The sequence below is a fragment of the Macaca fascicularis genome, chromosome 4 (assembly GCF_037993035.2).
Source record: "Macaca fascicularis isolate 582-1 chromosome 4, T2T-MFA8v1.1".
Taxonomy (NCBI): Eukaryota; Metazoa; Chordata; class Mammalia; order Primates; family Cercopithecidae; genus Macaca; species Macaca fascicularis.
In genome coordinates, this window is record NC_088378.1 from 28,059,006 (window position 1) to 28,086,795 (window position 27,790).

A 27,790-nucleotide genomic window follows, 5' to 3' on the forward strand; every position below is an offset into this window, starting at 1 on the left:
TATATTTACTAGTACAGTAGAATTGCTCAAATTTTATATTAGCTGGTAGATATATTTTCCATTGTCACAGGGCCTAATCTGGATGCCATACAATTGTTCAATACCCAAAAATACATGGTAAAGCCATATGTATATCTTTCCAAAAGCAATAATACACTGTACAAAAGTGTGAGAGGACTGGTCTACTAAGATCAGTTTAAAGTTAGCATTTTAGGCCCTCTAAGATGGATGTTAAAGTTTGCAGAACTGATTCAGCCATCTGGAGGCCTGAAAAAAAAAAGATTATTATCTCTGAAAGTTGTTAATCTCTGAAAATCTGCCAAACACCTGAAGAAAAGTGCTAGGAGATTCTACCCTCAAACTCAGACCCAAATAGGCTGTATTGCTCACCATTCCATTTTTGAAAGCTAGCTGACTAAAGGAAAGATATCATTTAGGGATAATGGCTCCAAGAGTAAATCCTCCAGGAAATCAGACATCTAATTAGCTAGATCATTTGCTGGGCACAGAACGTCAGGAGTATAGTTCCTTTTGTTTTAGGAATATCATTTCTATTAATTTATTGTTATAAATTTATTCTTGACGAAGCAGGTTTTTTGTTTGTTTGTTTGTTTGTTTTTGCTTTTTTAAATCTATCTACTCCACTCCATTGGGACTAAGAACCAACCTATGTTTCAGTTAGTTGTGATACACCTAAAATATGTATGACATGAGAGCGCCTGGAATGTGATAAAAACTAAGGTGTAATTCAGTATTTCAGGGCAATAACTTCCTGAGGGATGCCATGCTGGGCTCATGAACCAAAAGTGCCTGACTGACTGAGGTGAGTCAAGCAGATGCAGATGTGAGCCCCCGAGCACAGAAACCTGCTCAGCGAGGCAGGGAGAGGAATGAAGGAAGGTGATGTGGCCACAGAACCTAGATATAACCACCAGGCAGTTTAGGCACAGGCTCTGTAGGGCAAAACTTCCTGGGGTCCCAATTCCAAAAGCTGTCTGTACCAAGATACTGGAGTAGGCAGGGAGAATATCCAAATGATGGTCCAACACTCACTCAGGTGGCAAGACCTCTTCCAAGAGACTGGACAATTTTGGTACCAGATCGAACTTCAAGGAACTGGCATGGGCCAGGTAAACTCACCTAAGAGGAGGGTAGTGGGTGGAATACAGAATGAAACAGTCTCTTAGTACGTAGGAAATGGAGCTGCTGAAGCACAAGAAAAGAAAAACATGATGTGGTGTGGGGACCACTGCCCCTTCACTGGTATGGACCATCTAGGTCACCTTACCATCATCTTCCTTGATCTGATGGCCATAAATATGCCCGGGCCTAAACTAGGTGCCCACTGTTGGGTTTGCCACTCTGACTTCAATCCAGGCTTCAACTACCATCAGAAATGAAGGGGCAGGAGTTTGGACACAAAGGCTTTCAGCAAGTGTTAACTTATCTTGGAAATGGAACAGTGTCATCCAAAAGGTGAATTTATGTGAGGTGCAAAGGAAGATAGAGTCTGGAGGTGGGGTGACCTTCTGAGTAAGTGGTGGTTTGATGCCCCAAGAGAGAAATTGTGATAACATTACAAGGCATTTTCTTATGTTTGTTGGTGGGCTTATGTTTCTGTTTTAGATTCATCTGTATTGATCTATAGTGATGCTCAAATGAAGTATGTGGCTCTGGGCACAGGACAATTCCCTGAAGTATGTCCTCTTTTGTGAATGTATTATGCTTCTTCAAAGAGCCCTTTATGACTCTTCCCCATCACATCGACTGTTTCCCTTTTAAAAATTTTGTAATGCAGCTAGAAAAATGTAATTGAGTGTTTAAACAATCCTTGCTTAATAATCTCTAAATGTTTCAAATATGTAACTCTTGTTTTTCTAAAACATTGGTAAGGAGGGCAATCTGTTACTTTTTTATTCTAGGAGGCCTAACAGTGTTTGTCTAGACATGTGATCAAAACATCTTGTTTTTTGATTGATTGATTATCTGCTTGAATCAAAAATCTCATTGACTGGAAACACGTATTAATTGTGTGACACTGTACTCAGAAAACAGTTGATTGAAAATCAATGACTAATTATTCTAATGCTAATCCCATATGTTTTTTTTTTGTGACCTGAACAAATGATGATTATTAGGTTATTTATCTGTAAAATAAAAACGTGGTAAAGGGTTTGCAGTTAGAATTGCTTATATATGAAAGCAAACTTTTCAGGTATCTAGACAGACTGAAATGAAAGGAAACTAGATCTTGCTGCTGGTGCCATTCTGAGTAACGTTGTTAAAAATAATCTACAAAGCAATTTGATACCATGAAAAATAGAGTGTGAATCAAAACGAACTCTCCTTAATATTATCAACATGTGGGGATTTACTTTGAAGCATTTCTCTGTGTTCACATTAACTTTTCTAGAAACCCAATGAAAAAGTGAACTAGATAGCAGTCCTGTGCAATTTAAAAAACTACATCTGCATCTTCTAGAGTCTGTTACTCTAATACTTCACAGCATTTTACAATCAGTATCTTTAGTGCTATAACCTAATGAGAACTATTTGGTGAGTGTGATTAGAGCTAAAGAATGTCTGACCCTGTAATTCATGTAATTATTTTTCTAATAATGCCTTCAAATGTATTTGAATAGCAGTTATTATTATTAAATGAAATAATCTCAGAATCACAGAAATCATTATATTACTTTTTAAGCAAGCATTAGCTGACTAGGAAGCATAAAAAGATTTCTTTTTTGTAATTTTTAAAGTGATGAATATTAGTATAATAAAGAAAGTAGAAGTAGCCTAAGCCGATGTCTCCTTTTTTAGTTATATGATAGTCATTTAAAAATTCTGAACCTGGGACTGGGCGCGGTGGCTCATGTCTGTAATCACAGCACCTTGGGAGGCCAAGGCAGGCAGATCATGAGGTCAGGAGATCGAGACCATCCTGGCTAACACGATGAAACCCCGTCTCTACTAAAAATACAAAAAAATTAGCCGGGCGTGGTGGCGGGCGCCTGTAGTCCCAGCTACTCGGGAGGCTGAGGCAGGAGAATGGCGTGAACCCGGATTCGGAGCTCGCAATGAGCTGAGATCGCCCCACTGCACTCCAGCCTGGGAGACAGAGTGAGATTCTGTCTCAAAAAAAAAAAAAAAAATTCTGAACCTGGTTATTTACCTGTTCACCCCTTCACTCCCCTCTTTCTCCAGACATAGGAATATGAAATGGTGAAGAAATGCTTCTCATCCAAATTTATAACCTTTTTTGTCGTGCTAAATTTCCGATTCAGTATCTAAGTCTGAACTCTGATATGGACATTTCATGTGGCTTTATGTGTTAACAGAAGAGGTATCTTTGTGTTGCTGAGACGGTGGTTGATGATGATGATGATATTTTGGTGGTGTAAAATTTGAAACGCTTATCTGAATATTTTTTCTCATCAAGAATGGTATATTTTTATGTTATCACAAGTGAAGAATATCTTTTTCAATGATTATATATGGATTAGGGGATTATCGACTCCTTTATTTTCATCTTTTGCATTTATATGTATTCTCTAAATTCCTGTACTTTATATATGTACATATGAATGCAATACACACACACACACACACACACACACACACACTTTGCTCTAATGCTAGGAAAAGGAAAATTTATTTTGGTGTTTTAAAAGTATCTAAAATAAAGGGAAGGAAACATAATGTTGGAGATTCATGAATACATATAGTGTTCCTACTAACGATCATCCTGAGAAATTAATTTTGTTCTAAATGAGATTACTTCTTTTTATCTCTACTCAGTTCTATAGTTACTGTACAGCATTAATCTATAATAGCCACTGGAAGTCACTGGCAGTTTTTCTATGCAACCGGATATCCCACTGGTCCAATGCTGTGACACGAGTAGTTAGTGTGTAGGTTTAGAAAATACTTCCTCCTCAAAATCCATCTGGATGCAGTGATTTATGTGGAGGCCAAGACATCTCTGGCAGTGGAAAAGACAAGACTTCTGTCAATGTTGGAGTTTGAATAGGTACAACATATCTAATTGGATGAGGTTGTGAGGTACTGTGAAAAAAGCAAGGTTACAGTCAGGGATGAACTCGTCATAAAGAATGAAGTCCGTCATAGTCAGCAGGATGGTATAGCTCTGTGTGGCAACAGGCAAAGTGAACCAGGCAGGTATAAATGTTTGAGCAGGAAAAAAACTCATGTTTCCTGGGTATGGGTACATGTATATAACTTCTAAATCGTAGCACAGCAGCAAGTGTTTGCCTTTCAGAGGAGCTTTTGTGGACAGGATGGGCTGACAGCAATCTTTGCCTGACCTAATCTTTGGAGATCTGCACGTCAGTGGGTTCCGGGGCTGAGTGGTAGAGTCCAGGTGTAGTTATCAGAGGAGAGTGCCAGCCTCAGTTTTTGTGTTAATGGTCGTGGCGGCCCAGCAGGAACAAGGGCCTGTGCATCAGTGGTTCTTTGGCATTTTGTCTGGGAGAGAATGATCAACAAGACTGTAATTGAGACTACAGTGTGACCACATAAATTGAGCAGAGAGAGACACATGTAAGAGACTTCCATCTCTGATCTCTGGAGAAGCACAGAGACTTTTGTATTCCAATATAGATTGATTTTTATAAAAAGATGAATTTAAGGTGCTCATAGCCAATCATCTCCAGTGTTGTAAATGGCAACCAAATATTTAATAAAAATATAAATCCAATTACATCAAGCATTATTTAACTTACACAGTCATAGAATTCATCAATGTTTCATTATTCTGATTTTTTTTTTAACGCCAAGTCATCAGGTTGTAAGAGGGAATTCATAAGGACAGAAAAACATAATTGTGCTACTTTCTTTGCTATTACATATAAGTAACAATGATAGCAAACATTTATACCCTTTAGATTTGTTGTCTCACTTAATTATCTCTGTAACCTTATGAGGAAGGTGCTTTTTTTGTAATCACATTTTATACATGGGAAAATTTAGGCAGATGGAATTTGAGTAATTTGCCCAGGACCCTACAGTTAACAAATTGTAGAAGAGGGATTTGAACTCATGTAGCATGTGATTACCCACTATGTCATGCCCACTACTGGGAGAAATACACTATGGTAGAACATGCTATATGACCAATAAATGAAATATTTATTTGAACTTTATGGTACTTTTTGACTATGTTTAAATGATTTATTTAAATCAAGATTCCATCTGAGTTTCCCACTACATAGTGCTTGGGAAGAGTGGACAGTGACACTAGTTAACATGATTTAGTAGTTGGTGGCTTCGATTAGCAGTAAATTGATGACATGACAACCTGGAATGAGAAGGGTTGAAAACAGAGAAAACTTTTATTCTTTAAGAGTTTATGATTTTTTTGTTATTATTGTTAGGGAAAACACTGTATTATTGTAGTATGTTTTAATTAAAGATGAAATAAGATAGAGGTTTGTATCTATGATACCATATTGATATTAATTCACTTAATGGTAGCAGTGTAGTAATAGATAAATGCTTTGACTTTGTAGTAAGATGAAAGTCTTACTTGGATAACAACTTGCAGAGCTGATTTTGTTAGCTTAGGAAAGGCAGAATGATTTAAGCTTGGCAAATGCATGTAAAATAAGTGTTCATTATTCTATTTAGATAAAGCTGGAGGGATTTGTGATGTGCTTTATGACTGTCCTTGACTCTGTCTACCTCAACATTTTAATAAATAACAAAATGAGGACATTGGTTGGAGAGTGATCATATTTATGATCCATCCATTCACTTATGCAGAAATTCATATTTACAAGAGTACCTCCTATGTGTGCCAGGCACTATCTTAGGACATGAAATGCAACAGTGAACAAAACACAAAAAAATCTATTGCCTTCATAGATTTTTACATTAAAGTGTGGAAAGAGAGTCACTCACACGCAAAAAGAACAAACAAAATATATACCATATTAGTGATAGACACTGTATACCATATTAGTGATAGGCACTATTTATAAAACAAAGGAATGAAGTGGGTAGAAAGTGCCAAGAGTTCACAATTTTTAATAAGGTAGTCAGGTACGGCCTTGGAGTTGTTGAAACGTGACTAAGACTTCACAGGTGAGGGAGTACATTATTTAGATATATGGGGGAAGAGCAGAGGGAACAAGTGCAAAGGCCTGAGGCAAGAAACATCAAGTGTGACTTGAGCTAAGTAAGCCAGATGTGATGTCAGAGAGGGACAGAGTGAGGCCAGACCCACAGAGCTTTGCAAATCATGAAAACATGTTGGCTTTACTTGTGAGTTAGTCAGTGAAGTATTCAGAGCAGAGATGTTACAAGGCTTTACTTATTTTTTTAGATGATGTGATTCTAGTTGATAGGGTAGAAAACAAATTGTAGGAAAAATAAATGATGGAAGTAAGGAGAGCTACTGCAGTAATGCAGCCAAAAGGTAATGGTAACAGTAAGTATTGAGGTGGTAGCTCAATTTCTGGATATTTGTTTATTATGGAGGAAAAATTTGCATTATTCATACTATGTACCAGGCACTGTTTTTTATGATATATTATGGTAAAAAAAACAAACAAACAAAAAAAGACTTAACATGAGGTCTACAATCTTAGCAAATATTTTAGTGTACAGTACAGCGTTAACTGTAGGCACAATGTTGCATGCAGATCTCTAGGACTTACTCATCTTACATATCTGAACTTTTACACCCATTGAACAGCAACCCCATATTCCCCCACCTCTCTTTCAACCTCCAGCAACCACCATTTTACCCTCTGCTTCTAAGAGTTTTACTACTTTAGGTTCCTCACATAAGTGTCTGTCCTTTTGTGCCTGGCTTATTTCACCCTGCATAAGGTGTTCAGAGTTCATTCATGTTGTCACATGGATAGGATTTCCTGCTTTTTTAAGTTTATATAGTATTCCATTGTATGTATATCACATGTTTTTCCTACTCATCTCTCAATGGACCTTGAAACTGTTTTCACATCTTGGCTCTTATGAATAATGTTGCAATGGACATGTGAGGTCAAATATCTCTTTGAGATCCCTATTTTAATTCTTTTGGATAAATGCCTAGAAATGGGATAATTGGATTGTTTGGAACTTATATGTATTAATTTTTCGAGGAACCCCCATACTGTTTTCCATAGAAGATGCGCTGTTTCACATTCCCATCAACAGTGTGCAAGAGTTCCAGTATCTCCACATCTTTGTCAATATTTGTTATTATTTGTTTCTTGGTAATATACATCCTAATAGGTACAAGGTAATATATCAATAGGTTTTAATTTACCTTTCCTGATGATTAGTGATGTTGAGCATCTTTTCATATACATGGTATTCATGTGTATATCATCTCTAAAGAAACATCTATTCAAATCCTTTGCCCATATTTTACTTGGGTGAAATATGGCAAGAGGTGTGTTTATTTATTTGTAGTGATTCCTTATATATTTTAGAGGTTAAACATATATTGGATATATAGTTCGTAAATATTTTCTCCCATTCAAGAGATTGCCATGCAATAGATTTCTTTCCCTTTGTTGATTATTTCCTCTGTTCTACAGAAGCTTCTTAGTTTGGTACAGTCTTACTTGTCTTTTTTAGTGTTTAATGTCTGTGTTTTTGGTGTCATATCCAATAAATCATTGCTTAGACCAAATATCAAGGAGCTTCCTCCCTATGTTTTCTTCTAAGGATTTTACAGTTTCAGATCTTCCATTTTAAGTTATAAATTCATTTTAAGTCGATTTTTGTGTATCATATAAGATAGGATTTATTTTCAATTTTTTGCCTGTGGATATTAGTTTTCCTACCACCATTTGTTTAAGAGGCTATTCTTTCCTGATTATATACACTGGCAATCTTGTCAAAGATCAGTTGATCACATATGAATGAGTTTATCTCTGGACTCTCTGGTTTATAATATTGGTTTATATATCTATCTTTATGCCAGTACCATACTATTTTGATTACTTCAACATTGTCATGTATTTTGGAATCAGTAAGTACTGTATTTTGAAGTCTGAGGTCTCAAGATTTATTTTTCTTTCTCAGGATTGATTTTGGCTATTCATGGCCTGTTGTGGGTTTCTAGTAATTTTAGGATTATATTTCCTATTTCTGTAAATTATGCCATTGGAATTTTGATAGGGATTGCATTGAATCTGTATATTGATTTGGATGGCTGGACAGTTTAACAATATTAAGTCTTCCAATCTTTGGGCTTTTGATGTCTCTCTATTTGTTGTGTTTTTTGAAATTTCTCTCATCAATGTAGTGTTTTTGGTAAACAAGTCTTTCACCTCCTTAGTTTATTCTTACATATTTTATTCTTTGTGGTGCAACTATAAATGACATTTGCCTAATTACCTTTCAGATAGTTTTTCACTAGTATATAGAAATGAAACTGATTTTTGCTGGTTGATTTTATATCCTGCAACTTTACTAAATAAATGTATTTGTTCTAACAGTGCTTTTTTTGGAGTCTCTAATGTTGCCTAAGATCATTTGTCTATATATCTATAGACAACTTTAGTGTTGTCTATGTATAAGATTATGTGTATATATAAATACGTATATATGATCATGTAAGATGCAATCGGAATATTTTGCTTCTTTCTGCTTTTGATGTCATCAGCTTCTTTTTCTGGCATAATTGCTCTGGGTAGAACTTCCAGTAATATTCTGAAAGAAGTGGTGAGAGTGGCATTCTTGTCTCATTCCTGATTGTAGACATAAGCTTGCATTTTTTTTCCTGTTAAGTCTGATATTAGTTGTGGACTTTTCATATATCACTCTTGTTATATTGAGGTAATTTCCTTTACTTCTCATTTTTGAGAGTCTTCATCATAAGAAGGTGTTGAATTTTGCCAAATTCTTTTTGTGCATCTATTGAGATGATCCTGTGATTTTTATCATTTATTCTGTTGATTTGCTGTATCACATTAATTGATTTGGGCATGTTGAACATCCTTGCATCACAGGAATAAATGCCACATAATCATCATCTATGATCCTTTTAATGGGCTCTTAGATTCCATGTGCTAGTATTTTTTGAAAACTTTTGCATCTATATCCATCATCAATATTGGCGTGTAGTTTTCTTGTGGTTTCTTTGCCTGGCTTTGATATCAGGATAATTGCTGGCCTCAAGAATTGAGTTTGTAAATGTTTCCCCATTTTCTTTTTCTTTCCCAACAGCACATGGAAACAATATTTCACTATGATCAAGTGGAATTTATCCCAGGGATGTAAAGATAATTTGACATAGGCAAATCAATAAATGTGATGCACCGCATTAACAGAAAGGACAAAAATCCTCTGATCATTTCAACAGACATAGAAAAAGTATTTGACAAAATTCAACATATACTCGTAATAAGGAAAAATTGTGTGCTTGATTAAATGGCTTCTGCTTTTTTCTCTTTTCTTTTTAAAAATATTTTCAACTTTTATTTTAGATTCAGGGAGTGCATGTATGGATTTCTTACATGCGTGCATTGTATGATGCTGAGGTTTGAGATACAGATGACCCTGTGTGGTGAGCATAATAACCAGTAGGTAGTTTTTCACCCCACATCTCCTTTTTCCCTCCTCTAGTAGTCCCTAATAACTATTGTTTGCATGTTATATCCAAGTGTACTCAACATTTAGCTCCCATTTATAAGTAAGAACATGTGTTTTTTGGTTTTCTGTTCCTGTATTAATTTGCTTAGGATAAGGGCCTCCATCTGCATCCATGTTTCTGCAAAAGACACGATTTCATTCTTTTTCATGGCTGCATAATATTCCATGGTGTTTTGTACCACATTTTCTTTTTCCAATCCACCATGAATGGGCATCTAAGTTAAGTCCATGTCTTTGCTATTGTGAATAACACTGAGATGAACATGCAAGTGTATGTGTATTTTTGTACAATGATTTATTTTCCTCTGGGTATATATTTAGTTCCCTCATTTTCAATTTCATATTTTAAATATGGTAGAATTTACTAGTGAAGTCATCTTATCCTGGGCTTTTGTTTTTTGAGAGGTGTGTGATTACTGATTCTATTTCTTTATGATATAGTTTTGATATGTGTGTTTCTAGCAATTTGTTCATTTATTCTAATTATGTAATTTGTTAGGGTATAATTTTTCATACTAGTCTCTTATGTGATCTAACATATGAAATACTCTGGAGAAAGATGCAGGTCTGAGAAGAGTGTGTATTCACCTCCTGTTTGGTAGAATGCTCTTTAAATGTCAGGTCCATTTTTTCTTTAATGTTATTCAGATTATCTGTTTTCTTATTGATCTGTCTGGATGTTGTGTCCATTATTGAAAATGGGGTGTGAAGTCTCCTGTTATTATTGTATTGTGGTCTATTTCTCCTTTCAGTTCTGTCAATGTTTGCTTTATATATCAAGGTGCTCTGATGTTGAGTGCATATGTATGTTTGTCATTGCCCTATCTTCTTGATGCATTGACCCTTTTATCATTATAAAAGCTTTTTCTTTGTCTCTGTAATAGTTTTCGACTGTATGATAATTTGTCTGATGTACCCCTACTCTCTTTTGATTATGATTTATTAATATATGGGATATCATTTTCTATCCCTTCACTTTCAGCCTATGTGTGTCCTTAAATCTAAAGTAAGTTTCTTTTTTAAAAATCTATTCAGTCACTCTATGTCTTTTGATTAGAGAGTTTAATCCATTTAAAGTAATTATTGATAGGAAAAGATTTGCTATTGCTGTTTTGTTAGTTGTTTCTTATTATTCTTATAGTACTTTTGTATATCTTCCTCTCTTGTTTTCCACTGGGTTTTGTTGGTTTTTTGTTTTGTTTTGTTTTTTGGTTTTTGGGTTTTTTTTGGTATTGTTATGCCTCGATTAGTTTTTTGTTGTTGTTGTTTTGTGTAAATTTTACAGATTTGTCTGTGTGTGTGTGGTTACCTTGGTACTTACATAAAATGTCTTACAACTGTCTATTTTATGCTGATAAGTTGAATTGCATACAAAAACTTACAATTTAACTTCTTCCCCACAAGATACTTTGTTATTATTTTCAAAGTCTATTCATATTGTGTATCTTTTAATAATTATGTTTGTATCTTTATAGTTTTCAAAATAATTTTTTCTTTTAACTTTTATGCTAGAATTAAATGTGTTTTACCCACTACCGTTAAAATAATACAATATTTTATATTTGTCTATATGTTTACTTTCTCAACTAGTTTTATACTTTCTTATGCTGTCATGTTGCTGTTTCATGTCTTTTCATTTTGACTTGAAGAACACCACTTAACATTTCTTTTAAGGCAGGTCCAGTGTTGATGATCTCCCTCAATTTACTCTATTCGGAAAAGTCTTTATCTCTCTTTCATTTTTGAAGGACAGTTTTTGTCAGGTGGAGTATTATTTGATGGCAGTTTTTTTTTTTTTTTTTCTTTTTCCTTCAGCACTTTGAATATATCACCTCACCTTCTTCTGCCCTACATGGTTTCTGTTGATAAATTTACTCATAGTCTCATGAATATTCCCTTCTTTGGGACTGGTCACATTTTCTTGATGAATTCAAAATTCTCATTTGTCTTTGACTTTTGATAATTTGATTATAATGTCCCTCGGTGTGTATTTCTTTGAATTTATCTTATTGATGTTCTTTGGGCTCTTGGATATGGATGTTCATTAACTTCCCCAGATTTGAGAAGCCTTCAACAATTTCTTCTTTAAATAAATTTTCGGGTTTTTTTCTCTATTATCATTAAGAGATTTCCATAATTTGTATATTGATCTGCTTGCTAGTATCCCATAAATTTCTTAAGCTTTCTTTAAATTTTTTCTATTTTTTTTTTTTCTCTTTTTGCTCCTCTGAGTTATTTCCAGTGACTTCTATTCCAGTTCGCTGATCCTTTTTTCTGCTTGATCTAGTCTGCTGCCAAACCCCTTTAGTGCGTTTTCCAGGTCACTTATGTTCTTCAGCTTCATGATTTTGGTTTAGTATTTTGTAATATTTTCTCTTTCTTTGTTGAAATTTTTACTTTGTACATGCATTGGGCTCTTGACCTTATGAATGTTATTTTTAATTCATTCTCAGGTTAACCATTTCACTGGGGTTGATTTCTGGAAGTGTATCTTGTTTCTTTGTTTGGAGCATCTTAGTCAGATTCTTCATTTTTCTTGACTCTCTCTGTTGGTATCTGCACATTAGACAAAGCAGACACCTCTATCAGTCGTTACTGACTTCACTTATACAGAAGGCTCCCACCAATCAACCTACCCAGGGATTCTGGTGGCCTCTATCAACTCTTTTCCTTCCACAGGAGGGGAAGGCTTTTGTCAGCTTACTGTGTGATGAACAGAAGCTATGGTGTCTGTAACCCACTGTTTCTATTTTTCCTCAGGTGGCTAGATTGTGCCATCTCCGTCAGAGCATCAGGATTCACAAAGCAGAAGCTTGTTGTTTGGGAAGCCCTAGAGATATTGTAGCATTGGACACACAGATTAACTCTTTTCCTTCCAAGAGGAAAGCTGAAAAAAAAATTGGGATTTTTTCTTTTTTTGTTTGCTCACTCTGTGCTAAGCAGTGGGGAAGAACAATAGCCTCTACCAGCCCAAGATGTTGCCTGCATTCTTCCTCAGGTGTCTAGATTGTGCTGGGCCCCTCAGAGCTTCAAGACTAGCAAGACAAAGGCCAGTTCTCTGTACCACCCCCCATGCCCCACCCCGCTTCATTGGAAATGCAAGGGGATTGAACATGTGATCCAAGCCCTTTCTTCCCCTGGGTGAAACCAGGAGCTTGGGCATCTCTTTTTGATCTAAGGGAACCACACTGAGAAGGGTCTCTGGTGAGAGGGTGTTTCATTTCTCTCTACCCGCTTCAGTGAGTCTGGTTTTGCATTCTCCCAGGATGCAAGTACCTTTCATTTAGTTTCTGATTTCCCACACAGAGAATTCTTCCATCAATTGTGGCTGAATTGATATGCTTGTACGAAGAAGGAGAGTCCAGGGTTTCCTATTCTGCCATCTTGCTGACATCACTCTGCTACACTCTTGTATGGTTAGTTTTGTAGGCATATGTTTTTATATTTCTTAGGTAAGTACTAGGAATATAATTGTTGGCATACAGAGTAGGCATGTATTTAACACTGTAAAGTATCTTCCAGTTTTTCAAAATATTTTATTTTTCACTCTGACTAGCAATATATGAGATGTCCAGTTGCTCTGCATTCTAGCTAACATGTTGTGTTATCAGCCTTTTTAATTTCAGCAATAGTACTATGTGTGGAGTAAAATTTTAATGGGGTCTTAATTAGCATTTTCTGGATTTATTTTTATGGACATTGAATAGGTTTATGATGATTGGATATTGTTTCAAGGGAACGAGTGGTAAAAAGGATGGCACTAGGGACATTTGGTCTTATCAACTAAAAGTAGTATTGTCCATTAACAGAAATGGGGATGACTGAAATATATGCGTGTGGGGGCAGGAAAAGGAATATAAAAAATTGAGTATGAGGCATGTTAATTTGATATTCCTATTAGATAAGTTCAAGTAGAGATGTCAAGTGGCTATATGAGTTTAAGTTCAGGGAAACATCTATTTGAAGATCATCAGCATACAGATGATAGTAAAGCCATGAGATTTGGTGAGATCACTAAGGGAGGAATTGTAAGTAGAAAAGAGCTGAGAACTAAGCCCTGGACTCCTCCAGAATTGCACCCATTAAAAGAAACCAGGAAAAGATTTTGAAATTAAATAGCCAGAGAGGACAGAAGACACATGAGAATGTGACACTCAGAAGCCAAGAAAGGAGAGCTTTCAGTAGAGACGCAGTGATTAACTGTGCCTGATGTTGCCCAAAGGGAGGATTCTGCTACATTCTGAGGGAACAAAAGGTTGTGGTCAGAGGGTGGGATGCTTGACGCTATAATTATATTCAGTTCTAGCTATTAGTAATGTAAAGGTCTGGAGAATGATGATTGAGACAGGGGCTCTGTTAGGCTGAAGGACAAGATCACAAGAAGAAGGGAGTTTAAGAGACAGAAAGGTCAGTTTGTTGGAAGCATGTTGTAACAAGTGACATGAAATTGGAAAAGCTTTTTAAAAATGTTTGTGTGTATGTATTTGACAAGCAAGAATAATAGGCTAAATCTGTCAATATGTCATTTAATAAGATTAAAAAAGGAAGTTTTGTATTGAGGTGTAATATATTAAGTACATCGAGAAATAATTATTAACATTAGGTTATACGTATGGAATTTAATGGATTTAGTTGACTGTGAACTTAGTAAAGCTTTGCCAATTAGATTCTTAATGATTTCCAATAAATTTTTTTCAAAAAGGACTTACAAAAACATGGTTAATCCTTATCTGTATTAAATAATTTTAGCAACTAAAGTAAGAAAGGCTGCTCCTCTTTACAAGCATAGGTCAACCACACCTTAAATGTCATGTGCCTTCACATATTCTATATTGAGCATATCAAAGGAAGAGAGACTAGGATTATCAGTGAAGTTCAAGCCTTATCACATGACTATAGTGTTATCAAACAGACAATTTCATATACTTCCCTTGAGAAAAAAAGAAATTAAGGAAAAATAAATGAGTGGCATTTTATATTCCTCCTTGAGCAGTAGTGACAGGAGAATGTAGAGATACCCCTGCTTGGCAGCATTAAGAATTTTTATATTTTAGTGATTGATAGCACTGCTTCATCAGCAATGTAATCCTTAAAAAATTTTGAAAATCACTAAACGAGTTAACTTTATGGTGAAGACTTATCACATTTTATGAATTCTAAGACACCATCAATTACTACACCATATACCATTATTTTATGTAGCAAACTGTCATAATTATGATATGACTTCACTTTTAAAAACTCATTCTGATTTCAGAAATATTAAAATGTGAAAAAGGGTTTTGGTATGTATTAGTGATATGTAGCAATTAAAAACTATAGCTCCTCAACTTTTTATTTTTAATAATGTTGGTGTCTTAGTGTGCTATGTATCTTTCAAATAATCCAAATCCACAAAAATACGTTTTTGCAAACACAGACTTTTTATTAAGTATCAAATTCTTTTTTATGTAAAATATTATGTTTTTATTATAGTTAGTAGATGCCTTCCCTGAATAACTTTTCAAAGCACGTTCAGCTCTTAGAGATTAGTAACAAAATTCTTATTGGGTTAATATCAATTTTTCCGTTAAAATGTTATTCTTCATTTGCTGCACTGATGCCATGTCTTTTGACTATTAGTAATAAAATTGAGGCTACGTAAAGAACATTGGCCGGGCGCGGTGGCTCAAGCCTGTAATCCCAGCACTTTGGGAGGCCGAGACGGGCGGATCACGAGGTCAGGAGTTCGAGACCATCCTGGCTAACACGGTGAAACCCCGTGTCTACTAAAAAATACAAAAAACTAGCCGGGCGAGGTGGTGGACGCCTGTAGTCCCGGCTACTCGGGAGGCTGAGGCAGGAGAATGGCGTAAAAACCCGGGAGGCGGAGCTTGCAGTGAGCTGAGATCCGGCCACTGCACTCCACCCTGGGCGACACAGCGAGACTCTGTCTCAAAAAAAAAAAAAAAAAAAAGAACATGTTAGAGATACCATGTATCCTAATTACTCCACCTGGGGTGCAGTCAGCAGTTTGCTCTAAGTTGCTCTTTTGGCTGTGTTGCAAAGTAGTTCATACACTTGTACCTTCTAGTTTATGGGTGAATTTTATCAGTGCATTCTATGTTTATTTGTGAAGAGTTCTTCCTGGAAGTCAGATTAGGCTATCACGGGAACAGCATGCTTCTAAGATGTTTGTGTAATGTTGATTAATGTGACATTGTATTGTAACTTTATGGTAATAATTCTTTGTCATTTAAAAGCATCTTGAATTCAAGATGTTTTAACTTTAATGCAGATTTTCTTATGCAGGATCCTAAAAACTTGGTTGCAATAATACTGCTGAAAAAAACATTTTGTTTTTTTTTGTGACTATCCACCAGAAAGCTGGACTTAAACCTTAAGTAAATTTAGTGGAGAACAAAGAAGTGGCACTTCAGGAAAGTGCTATGGAGCAACTATTTCTAACATCAAACCATCCGGTAACTTGTAAGCTTCATAGTTGTCTAATTACTGAATGCCGGCTACATGTAACCATAGCCATTATATAATCATGTTTAAAGATGAGGGTAAAGGAAGTGGTAAAGATCCAGATAATATGTAATTTTATTTAATTAATGTTTATGAATGATGCAGAAAAAATAATTTAAGAAAAACACTGGGCCATAGATATACACTTTCACAGATAGCCAAGTAGTGAAGGCATTAGGTACAGATCATTTTGGAAGTATGTACAGGGACTGATACAAAGTCCTGCTTATTTCTTAAAGTGATTAGGCTATAAAATGCTTTTTTACTTTGAATTATTAACCTTTCTAATTACTTGCCTTCCCACCAAGAAAGGCATGAGAAGTAAAGTTGGGATGAATCAATTTCATTTTTTTCCGGTAGCAAATTTGAAGTGAATTCAATTTTGGTCAAGGTGGAAAAACTTATTTCATAGAAAAATTCTCTGGGGAGGTCCAGGAGAAAAATTAATATTGTATTTGCATACCATAGTTAGGATCACAGATGAACTTCAGTGGTACCCAATTTACCTATATCTAAGCAAAAAGCAAAGCCATCCTTACTAAATGATCTGTTTGAGGTATTTGATAACATCTTTCTCAATATTTTTGATTGTCCAGGAAGCACGCAGTGAGGCAAAACGGTCAGCACAGGCAATAAGACAGAAAGCTGACCTAAGCACCTGCCTGTGTTCTACTCTTTTGTAATTTTAGTTGCATCAGTATAATTCCATATTGGCATCATTCCCTCTTTCACTTTATTTTGCACTGTCATATAAAGCTACCATTAAGGCATATACTCCATCCTAAATCTCATTTGATCTCTAAGTAAAAGTTCTTAAAACTATCAGGACGATGGCCATACCTTAGGAGGTGTGCTAACTAAACTAAGGGAGTCTGGTTCTCTTTCTCCTCAAGATACAGCCCTGTAGATAGCTACAGATTTTTTTCAACTGAAGTCTTTGTGATGTCAGAGTATTTTCTTTCCTTCTTGTATTCTAGAGGTTTAAACTGAGCCCTGGAGATAAGGCATGATGCTATCATAGGAATAGATTCCTGTCACAAGGGTAGAAGGTTCAAATATCTTTTCATTCAGGTCTTTTTCTTTAGAACTGATCCTCTCATTTATTTATATCCAATCTTACTTTTAAAAGAGGAGGTATGGCTAAAAATATGCACACATTGCAATAACATAAAATGAATTAAAAAATCAAAATAAAAAGGAAACAACTCTAGGAAACTCAAATGAAGCCGAGATTAAATTTAGAAAATAGAAAGGGATGTTCTGCAGTGTAAATTGGAATATAGCAAGTATTGTCTTTAAATAATTTTTTCACTTGTAAATGAACAGAAAACAAATGATTATAAGATTTGAAGTGGTCATGCTATTAATGCCAATACCTTGGGAGGAAACAAATACAATTTTTGCATTCCAGTTCTCACAGGACGCACTGTGGTGAGGTTAACGGCATCCTCAATGATACCCTCTCCAGTGAGTACAATAAAAATTATTGTAGGCATTCTTCTTATTGTCTACATGTAATATAAGCCCAGGGGTGACAGCAACATGAAAACTCAGTAAAAAGCACTTTTATAGCACAGTGATCATCTGAAAACAGTGATCTCCGAGGACAGAGGTCTATAATCCTGTCATTTTGTTCCTGGGATAAAAACTTAGAATATATAGAACAGTAAATTGGCAAAGTCATCCTGTATGGGCCAGAGTAAATATTTTGGTTTTGAAGGTCATATGTTCTCCATCTCAACTTCTCAATTCTGCCTTTGTAGCATGAAAGCAGCCATAGGTAATGTGGAAATGAATGGGGGTACCAGTAAAACTTTAAACAATTAGCTGTTGAGCCAGATTTGGTTCATGGACTGTCCTTTGCCAAATCTGATCTAGAGAAATAGGATTTTATTCACTTTAGAGATTCATCTGGTCTGTAACTTCTCAGAACAATTTTTTAATAAATATTTGAAAGCAAAGATTAGAAATTCAAGTACATCTTTGAAATTAAAGACCTGAAAGACACTCTATTACCATGTAAGGGTACTATAGGATATAGCTCCCCAACCAGAAAGTGGTTGATATCTTCATTTAAAAAGTAAAGAATTTAACCAGAGTTACCTCACCTCTGAATAAGGAAGGGTGAATGAGTGTAATTAATCGGGGAACATTTCCCCTTTGCCCCAAAATTCTGCATTCTCCAGAAGAAATGGATGTTCATATGTGACTCATGGAAAGTATAATAATAAATCATGTGCACCTGGGAATGATCACCCACCTACCAGATCTGTGCCCATGAGCACGTTTTTCTCACCTATTTTTAACGGAATCTTCTTATCAGGAAGTTGGGCATCATAATTTATTCCTCATAGGGTTGCTACGAGGCAAAATGTTTAGCTGTTAGACGAATGATTGATATGATTTGATAGATCATAATTTGGGTCCTAAAGTACATGCCAGAACTCCCAAACGCTTGCATATGGACTGTATCCAACCCATAGAAGTATTTACTTTGTCCTGTGAAACATGGACTGTATAAGCGTCTGTGATGCAAATGAGAAAAAAAATATGGTAGCTTTACATGAAAAAATAGATTTTAGGGAAAAGAAAAACAAGTAGATCTGACTGCCTTAGGCCTACTGCGTTGAATGAAAACAGTCCATGTGAGCAAGACATGTGGCCTCCAGTGTGCACAGCTTTTGCCAGACACCTGTCACCCTGGAGCTCCGACTGGGCTCTGCTACCATTCACAACCCGGCTTGTCCTGCTGTGTTGCTTTAGTAGTGTCCATAAGAAACAAATCCTTCCTGGTCCCATGGATATATCTTTTCTTTTTCTTTTGTATACCCAGTCTGCTTCGTTTTCTTCTATTATGTGGTTCTTGTTAGGATGCCAGAGTAACGTAAAGTCAGGAGGTTATTAGTAGCTCTGTGATAAAGGAATTCTCTAGTTAAGTAAGCTTAGGTATGCTTAAGGAAGCAAAGAAGCCAGGTGTCTTCTTTGGGCCTCTCATTATCCTTTAATATATTAATGAACAGTTTCCGTTTCCATGATAAGAGTACACTGTACAGCGATCTCAAACTCATTTTAACGAATACATTTTTTAAAATTTCAGTTTAATGCCCTATATGTCATGGCCACTTAACTATTGACCACATTTTCCCCATGGAACATGGTTTGGAAATGATACTATTTAAATCCTCATAGATCTTGTAATTTTAATATAAACATCCCAGATGTATTTGTTGCAAATGGTATCCACCAATTACCTGATAATTGAACCTACTTTATAACATTACTGGATAATAATAGTATCAAGAGTCATATAGGTAAGATTTATTGAATACTTATAGGCAGCAGGTAAGCACTTAGCTAGGTTATTTTATTTAATCTGCACAAAAATTCTGTAAAGTGGATTGTCTTATCCCTCTTCCATAAATGATAAAAATGGGGTAGAGTGAAGCTAAGTAGGTTGCTGGTCACACAGCTGCCAAGTAAGACAACTAAAGTCTTTTACCCTTACTCTTAGCTGCTGGATTTCAGTGCCTTGACTTCATGCAGTTAAGAGTTGGAAACATATGCTCCAAATTATATCTAAATTAGATTGATCTTGGACCGTGTTTCTTCCTGTAGTAATGATATATAAATATCAACTGTCTGTTGAAAATCACTCTAGCTTTTAAATATAAAACCTTAATAAAGTAGAAAAGTATATGCTAGATATATATTGTATTTGCTAGAACATATGGCTGGCTAATTCAATAGATTCACCGATTTATAAGATTTAGAAAGAAGAGGTCATGAAACTCGAAGCTTTTCAGTTTTAAAATGGTATACTATTTGGTGAGGGTTTTTCTAAAGAAACTGATACTCATGGTCCTATTAAGGCACAGATTTATTTTATCAGTCCCTGAGGGTACTGACTAGTCCTAAACTGTTCTATATTTAAGGAAAGTGAAGACCAAAAAAGATCAATAAAAGCTAAACTGAATGTTCCTGAAATCTTTTCTGCAAACGGACAGAAATTTAACAGTGCTTAGTAGAGAAGTAGATATGCCTGAACTCCCTTTGAACTTATGTAATCACTCCTCAACTTGCCCTGCCATCCTGTGTATAATTTTGCCCAAGAGGTACACACTTTTAATTTATTAAGGGGAAAAAATATGACAGAGTGTTGAGATGATTTTCAGTAAGGTCCAACCATGATCTGTAAGTTGTAAGAAGCCATTTGTTTTCCAGTAGGTTGATGGAGAAGAAATACACAAAATATTTATAAAATATCACCATCCATAATTGATGATTATAGTATGTAAGTATATATATTTATAGTATATAGTACCTAAGTATATCTATAAATAGCCGAATATATGTATACATACATGTTGTGTTTTATTGATACCAAGATACTATTAATTATAATAATACACATCATTGATGCAATCAGAGTTTTTCAGAAAGAAGATAAGCATATCAAACATGCCAATTTTTGGAAGACACATTCAAATTTCAGGAACTATCAGAATTGAAATGTGTCTTATGATTAAGTCTGTCTGGATGGATTGCTCGCTATTCAGATGTAGGGGTTGATAAAATGAAAAAGAGAAGTTAAGTTTTTCTAGGTAGCTAGGTAAAGGGCAAGGGTTGGTAGATGTGGAAAGCAAATTAAGATTTTAGCATGCTGTGAAGTTTATTTAGAAGCTCTAAATTATGCGGGTCAAGTTCCAAGCCTTGTTGAATTAGTTGGGGTTGCCTTTAAATGGGTCACCCTCTAATCATGCCTTATTTGTCCCTCTGGTGTATTTACAGGTACTGAAGATGGATGGGAATCATTAGGTATCTCTTATTATATTGTCCCACAAATATCTTAACCGTGAGTTTTTCAGAGTAATATTTTTCCATTTGTGTCTACAGGCTAATATATATTTGAAGAATTCATGACCACACCTCAATGTTCATGTTTCACTGAGATTATTTCATTTTCATCCAGAAAAAAAGTTTTATTTTATGTAAATAGTATGTATTTTTCTGGCTCTGAAAATGATGCATGGTATTGAAGACAACTTGGGAAATGTTGGTACAAAATAGATGACTTAAAATCACCCATAATAGTACCTTTAGCTATAATGACGTAATTTGAAGTGTCCATTCTTTTGCTTTAAATATGTTTTTTCATATAAAATTGAGATCACTTAGTATATATATTTTTAATTATTTCCACTTAAAATGAACATTGTGAACATGCTATCTTTAAAATGAGATGTTTAGTCTATCTAGGTAGATAAGAAAGCATATATTCAATAGTTTTATTCAATGAAATAATTGCTGCTTTTATACAACTTAGACTCATATTTATCCATGTTATTAGACTGACTTCAGAGAGGAAAGTTTTATAGGCTATAGTTTTAAGGGAGATTTATTGTTGTATAAAGCTCAACAAGAGGAAAGTAGACATAATTATCATATTTCTAACTTGTCACTGCATTTTGTGATGCTGTATTACCATGAGCTCAGGTAGTCCTAGATGCTTGCAAATTTTATCAAAGGAAATTGTACAAATTGCTATGGATAATAGCAACCTTAAATTTCATAGTATTTCTGAAAAAAAGAATGACTCCCCATAATTTTAAATCATTGTCAGAAATTTACTTAAATTTACATTTCCTTGGCAGTCTGTGGTCCTTAAAGTTTAATAAGATAGTCTAAATTGATAAAACTCTGTAAGTCTTTGCCCCTGGTTGAAGAAGTTTCCATAGCATGATGGTTTATTATTCTTTTCCCCCAAAGTATCTGGTCTCTACATTCATGTTAAAAACAACAACAACAACAAAAAGAAAGGAAATAAAGATAATAAGAGAATTGCATATAATTTTTAGAAATTAATTTAATACACTTGATTATAGCCAAAAGGCCAAGAAGTGATTAGAAATAAATTTAGTTAAAATTATCTGTAGTATAAATCATTTTAATCTCTATTGTGATAAATGTTAGGGATCATATTACAAAATACATTTCCTTTTTTTAGCTTTGTTATTTATAATTATTCCTAGTATAAATGTAAGCTGTTACTGGATTGCTGAGGTATCTGGAAATTCACTGCCTTCAGCCATTGGATTAATGTGTTAAAGCTCACCTTAAAATTTTCTGGTGCTGTGCAAATAATAGATGCTCAGTGAATGCTTGACTGACTACCTAATGGAAGACTACTCTAATAGGCTCCTGAAAGGAGGATGGAAATCTAGAGCATTGCAGGGGAGATGGAGGCAGGAGCTTAGGACAACATGGTTATGTGGGTGAGAGAGAAAGCCAGGAGGCAGGAGCTTAGGACAACATGGTTATGTGGGTGAGAGAGAAAGCCACTGAGACCAAAAAAGGAACCAAAAAGAAATTCCAATATGTAAAGAGTAGCTAATTCTTGTTTTTCCCAGGGACAGTATTTTTCCCAGAGACAGTATTTGTTTTCATACTATTTTTTGGTGATTTTCCTCTTTCTCATATTATATCCTAGGTATTTTATGAATCCTAAGAGGTTTTTGCATAGATGTGCATTTGTTGCATGTTCATAACAATATCTAAGACTGTTATTTCAGAATTTTGTATCAGTCATCTAGTGATTGATAAAAAAATGATATGGAACCTATTTCTGAGATTGGATGATGACATAATAAAAAAAAGTAGCTTCTCATTTTAACTCTCATAATGACTTTGTGATCTTAGTTATAAGTAAATATTGACCTCCTGAATCATATACTACCAAATGGCAGGAACTGGGCTCTTTAGCCTGTTTTATCTTTTCCTGTATATAGTTGGATGACTCAGAAACACTCAAAACTGCAAGGAGATACCACTGCATTTTAAAACAAAGTTGATTGCCTAATCAATGTTAAGAGACATTGAGAGAGAGAGAGAAATCTAAGACTCGACTTTGGTTAATTGGATTGTCCAGTTGTTATCATAATGCAGGATACTGATTCATCAATATCACTGGCCTTTTAGGATGAGCCATCACAGTCCTCCATGTACATTACTTTATTACTGCCTTTCACACTAGACTACAGTAGCTATGATGCTGTCATACTTGCTTGGTCTGAATGTTGACAATCATTGATTTTCTAAAAAATAATGGTACCTATTAATCTCATATTTTATTAATTTCTAATTTTAAAAACCATGGGTTCAGTTGAAACATTACACTGGAAAAGATGTTTTATTTTTATTTATAATTGTGAAAGAGAAGAGTTTATAGCACCTGCAACTGTCTGTCACAATATGCAGCTTCATTGTCTTTTCTTGATTTCCAGTAGTTATCTCAATAAATCACTTATTTTTAATGTCATTTAAGAAGAGTATATAAATTATTGCTCTTCCGGTTACAACACAGCATTAATGGGAAATTGTTAATGGGAACTTGAATCATATAAAGTATCTAGAGATTCAAAATGACAAATCTATTATTTATTATGAATAATAGTCCTGTAGTTTAATATAGCTACTTCTTTTTTCTTTTTAGAAAATGTGAATCATTCAGCCTAATTCTTTGCACAGTAGAAAAGGAGACAAATATTAAACAAGATAAAAATTTGAATTTTGAAAGGTGTCTTCTACTCATTTCTACATGTAGGATCATTTCTCACCTTGTGAACCATAGCAGAATAGAATTAAAAATAAATAATTTTTAGTATTATGCCTGTCTTTATATTTTTTTTCTTCTTTGTGTCTCTTATGGATCACTACATGATTTAGTAAATATTGTTCTCCTGAGTCAAGATATGCAGATGATATTTGCTTTGGAAGTATTATGGAGGTAGAGGTTGATAGATCTGGACTTTTCATCATTGTGTGCAGTTGGCTATTCTTTTCAGTGCTGCCATTATCACCTTTTCCTCTATGAACTTGTAACTAGAGTTAATATTATAGAGTCCATTTCTGCACTTATTCAAATAACAGGTCATAGGTAAATATGAATTTGAATAAGTGAACAAATTTCATTGTGTCACCGAAAAATTATTTTCAATTTGATGGACATTTGCAAATAGGAGCCCCTACTTATTTGAACATCACCTATAGATGAGTCATGTTCTACCTGCTGGGTTGCCAAGTCTAAATATTTTTAAATAACAGTGGCTATACAGGATATAGATAAAAGTCATTTCCATAAATAAACAAATGTATACAAGAGTATGTTTGATTATTTTGTGAGGATTTTACAACAGCTTTCCAGGATTCAGTTTCAAGTCAGTTCTCTCTTTCTCCCTCTGGGGGTTTGCATGTATAAACATACATGCACACGAGTTCACACCGTGTATGTGGATTATTTCATTTTACCTGCACGAAACATTGTCTGTAGCGGCCATTCCTTTGCTCCTCTTTATTCTCTTCTATAAATCTCAAATTACTCTTTAATATGTGTTTATGAGCCATCAATTTTTATCTGCTCCATATTTTAAGAAGGCAAACACAGTTAAGTCAAAATGACTAATGGGATGGTGGGGAGAAGTATGGGCTGATAAAAATTAAATAGGGAACAAATGATTTCCCTTTAGAGCCATCCTTTTAATATGGCCAATTATTGTGAATAAAAAGCAGCATTCTAAAACATTTCTTTTAATTAAATTTTGTAATAAAGATATATACCCCTCTGCTTTCCAAACCACATGTTATCTATACTATGCTTCAGCAGGCAGTAACAATTCAAGAGAAGTTTCAAGCTCTAGAACCTTTTACAGAATTATAGGAGTCTTATTTCAGAGGTTCTTAAAGTGTTATGCATAGTTTTTGCCAAAACACAAAAGATAATCATTGGCAAAAATCTACTGTGTTTTAATCCTCTACTCTCCCCTGACAGTACATTCTCATGAGCATTCACAACTCACTCATCATCCGTCCTTTGTCCCTTCCAGGTCACGCTCCCCTAGAGTTCTTGAAGTGTTTCTCTCTTGGCTCATCATCACCCTCTTCACCACTACTCTTGTTTTAATTACTGGTGATTTCAACATTGTGGTAAATGATCATTTTAATTATCTGGCTTCCCAGGTGGGTCTCCCTGACCCACTGTCCTTCAATTATCTGTCCTTCATCCTAACTCAGGCACCGTGCCCATGATCATTTCCTGCAACCACTCTGTATTCTCAATTTCAAATTCCCTGATTTCCATCCACAATACTATATTTCTCCTTCTAATACTCTAGCTCCAAAAATGTTTCCATCACATATGGAATCTGATCCTATCATGTTTTCCCTTCCTCTTGTCCTCACCTTGTATCAAATATGCCACAGTTCCCTAGTCCATTATATTTCCTACTTATAGAGAAGACATTTTTTTTTCTTGATGATTCAAATCTCTGCCATCTCTTCCTTCATTCTCCCTCTTACTTGGCTAATTTGGTTCTTGCCTCGCTGAGAAAATTGAAGGTATCCTAAAACTTTCACAAACTTTCATCATCACATTTAAACATCTATCTGCAACTTTATCTACTGTTGATGAATTGTCCATGCTCGTATTGAAACCCACCTCTTCCAAATGTCTATGAGAACCAATCGTCCTTACTGGAGGACACTGATTTAGCCATTCAGTATTGCCCAGTCCTTCTTTACAGGGAGACACATAGCTGGGCACTGTAGCTCACACCTGTAATCCCAGCACTCTGGGAGGCCGAGATGGGACAATCACTTGAGCCCAGTCTGGGCAACACGGTGAAAATTCAAGACAGGCCTAGGCAACATGGCCCCGTCTCTAAAAAAAAATACAAAAATTAGCTGGGCGTGGTAGCATGTATCTGTGGTCCCAGCTACTCTGGGGACTGAAGCGAGAGGACTGCTTGAGCCCAGGAAGTTGAGGCTTCAGTGAGCCATGATTATGCCACTGCACTCCAGCCTGGGTGACAGCGTGAGACCCTGCCTCAAAACACAACACAATAGACTTACTCCTGAGTTATTTTTAAAAATCAAGGTCAGTTTTGCAGCTATGAAGGATATGATATGATATGTTTCTGAATTAGAGTAATACTTATGAGATATATATATATATAGATATCTGTATATATATATATATATGAAAATCTTATGTAAATAAGTTCTGAATTATGTGTTATACACTTACATTATGGCATCAGTGATGTAAGAACTATTCAGAAATGGCTTCCAGGTAAGACTTGAGCTGTGCATTCATGGGTGGAGAGATTTTGATACGTGGAGAGAAAATTAAAGCAGCAGTCCCAGGCACAAAAACACAACATGAGCATGTGTACAGATGTAAAATGAGCTGGTGGAGTCACAGTTCAGAGAGAAAGCCTGACTAGTATAAAGGCTTCATGAGATTGCTCAGAAAGAGGGGTCCTAGAGAAGGATTCTCAGAACCCACTTCATGATGGCCTTGACTTTGAGGCATAATTAGAGATGACAGTAGAGTAGTCACATGGAAATACTTACTAGTTAAATTTTTTTCAGAACTGAGATTGGATAATAGAATACACTGAGTCTCATGTCTTCTTTGCTTTTATACTTAGAATCTTCCAAACTGAGTTCACATGCCATATTTTAGGATGGAGGAAAAAGACACATTGAGGACTTTGAGGCCGATGGTTTGGTGAGCAGTAGGGAAAAGCCTGGGCACATCTGAGCTTGTACTCACTCATTAAATGAGATGCAGGAGGGACAGGCCTGGTCAGCAAAGGAGGCTGTCACCGTGAGCAGGCTCACACTCAGGTTCAGTTTACATTTCTGCCATCCTGGGCTTCAAGGTATCAGAAGGAGACAGAAGACCCCATCGGGAGAGTGAGGAGGTCGATGGTTGCTATTCTTTTTTTTTTTTTTTTTAGATGGAGTCTTGCTCTTGTTGCCCAGGCTGGAGTGCAGTGCACGATCTTGGCTCACTACAACCTCCGTCTTCTAAGTTCAAGTGATTCTCCTGTCTCAGCCTCCCAAGTAGCAAGTGCCACCATGCCCAACTAATTTTTTTGTATTTTCTGTAGAGATGGGGGTTTCATCATGTTGGCCAGGCTGGTCTGGAACTCCTGACCTCAGGTGATCTGCCCACCTTGGCCTCCCAAAGTGCTGGGATTACAGGCGTGAGCCACCGCACCCCGCCCATGATTGCTATTTTATGTGTTGGCAGTTGGAAGACCTGACAGTCATTTTTCTCCTAACAAACCAGGTCTTCACCTCACCTAAGGACACCTGACACTGTTGTTAGCATAGAAATCCTACACCTGCATTATGGTACAGTTGAAATTTTCTGATGATGGAAATGTTCTATAACATAGCTAGCTATCGAGCACTTGAAATTTGGCTAGTCCAACTGAGGAGCGAAACATTTCATTTTATTTTCATTTATTTAAATGTAAATCTACATAGTCACATGTCGTTATGGGCTACTAAATTTGATAGGGCAACTACAGAGCTAATCTCTATTTAATATTTATTGGGTGTGTCATGTGCCTGGCCTAATCTAAGAACCTTATATGTACCCTTAATATTAACTATTTGAATTTCCATAATAATCACAAGGATTAAGCATTCATATTTTCCTCATTATAGTAATGAGAGAACTGGAGTAGAGAGAGGTTTAGCGTAGGAAGGAAATAGCAAAGTTGGAATTTAAACCTAGTTAGTATATTTACAGAGCTTACACAACTGTGTCTCTCCATCTTTAACTTCTAAATTAATCTTGTTCTTC

General features: G+C 35.5%; 1 protein-coding gene across 7 annotated transcripts in view; it reads left to right on the forward strand.

Annotated features, from left to right (window-relative positions):
- The window catches only part of NKAIN2 (sodium/potassium transporting ATPase interacting 2), a 1,020,326-nt gene that overhangs the window by 309,014 nt on the left and 683,522 nt on the right, over window positions 1-27,790 (forward strand). For 2 of the 7 annotated variants that reach the window (XR_006697365.2, XM_065543331.1), the window contains exon 2: window positions 20,926-20,989. The exons of 4 other annotated variants lie outside the window; for them this stretch is intronic. Coding sequence is in view for 1 of the 3 variants with exons in the window: in XM_065543331.1 (XP_065399403.1) it covers window positions 20,939-20,989 (51 nt within the window). In the remaining 2 variants the exon portion in view is untranslated. The remainder of the gene's footprint in view (window positions 1-20,925; window positions 20,990-27,790) is intronic. One more of the 7 variants, XR_012433406.1, reaches the window with a different exon arrangement.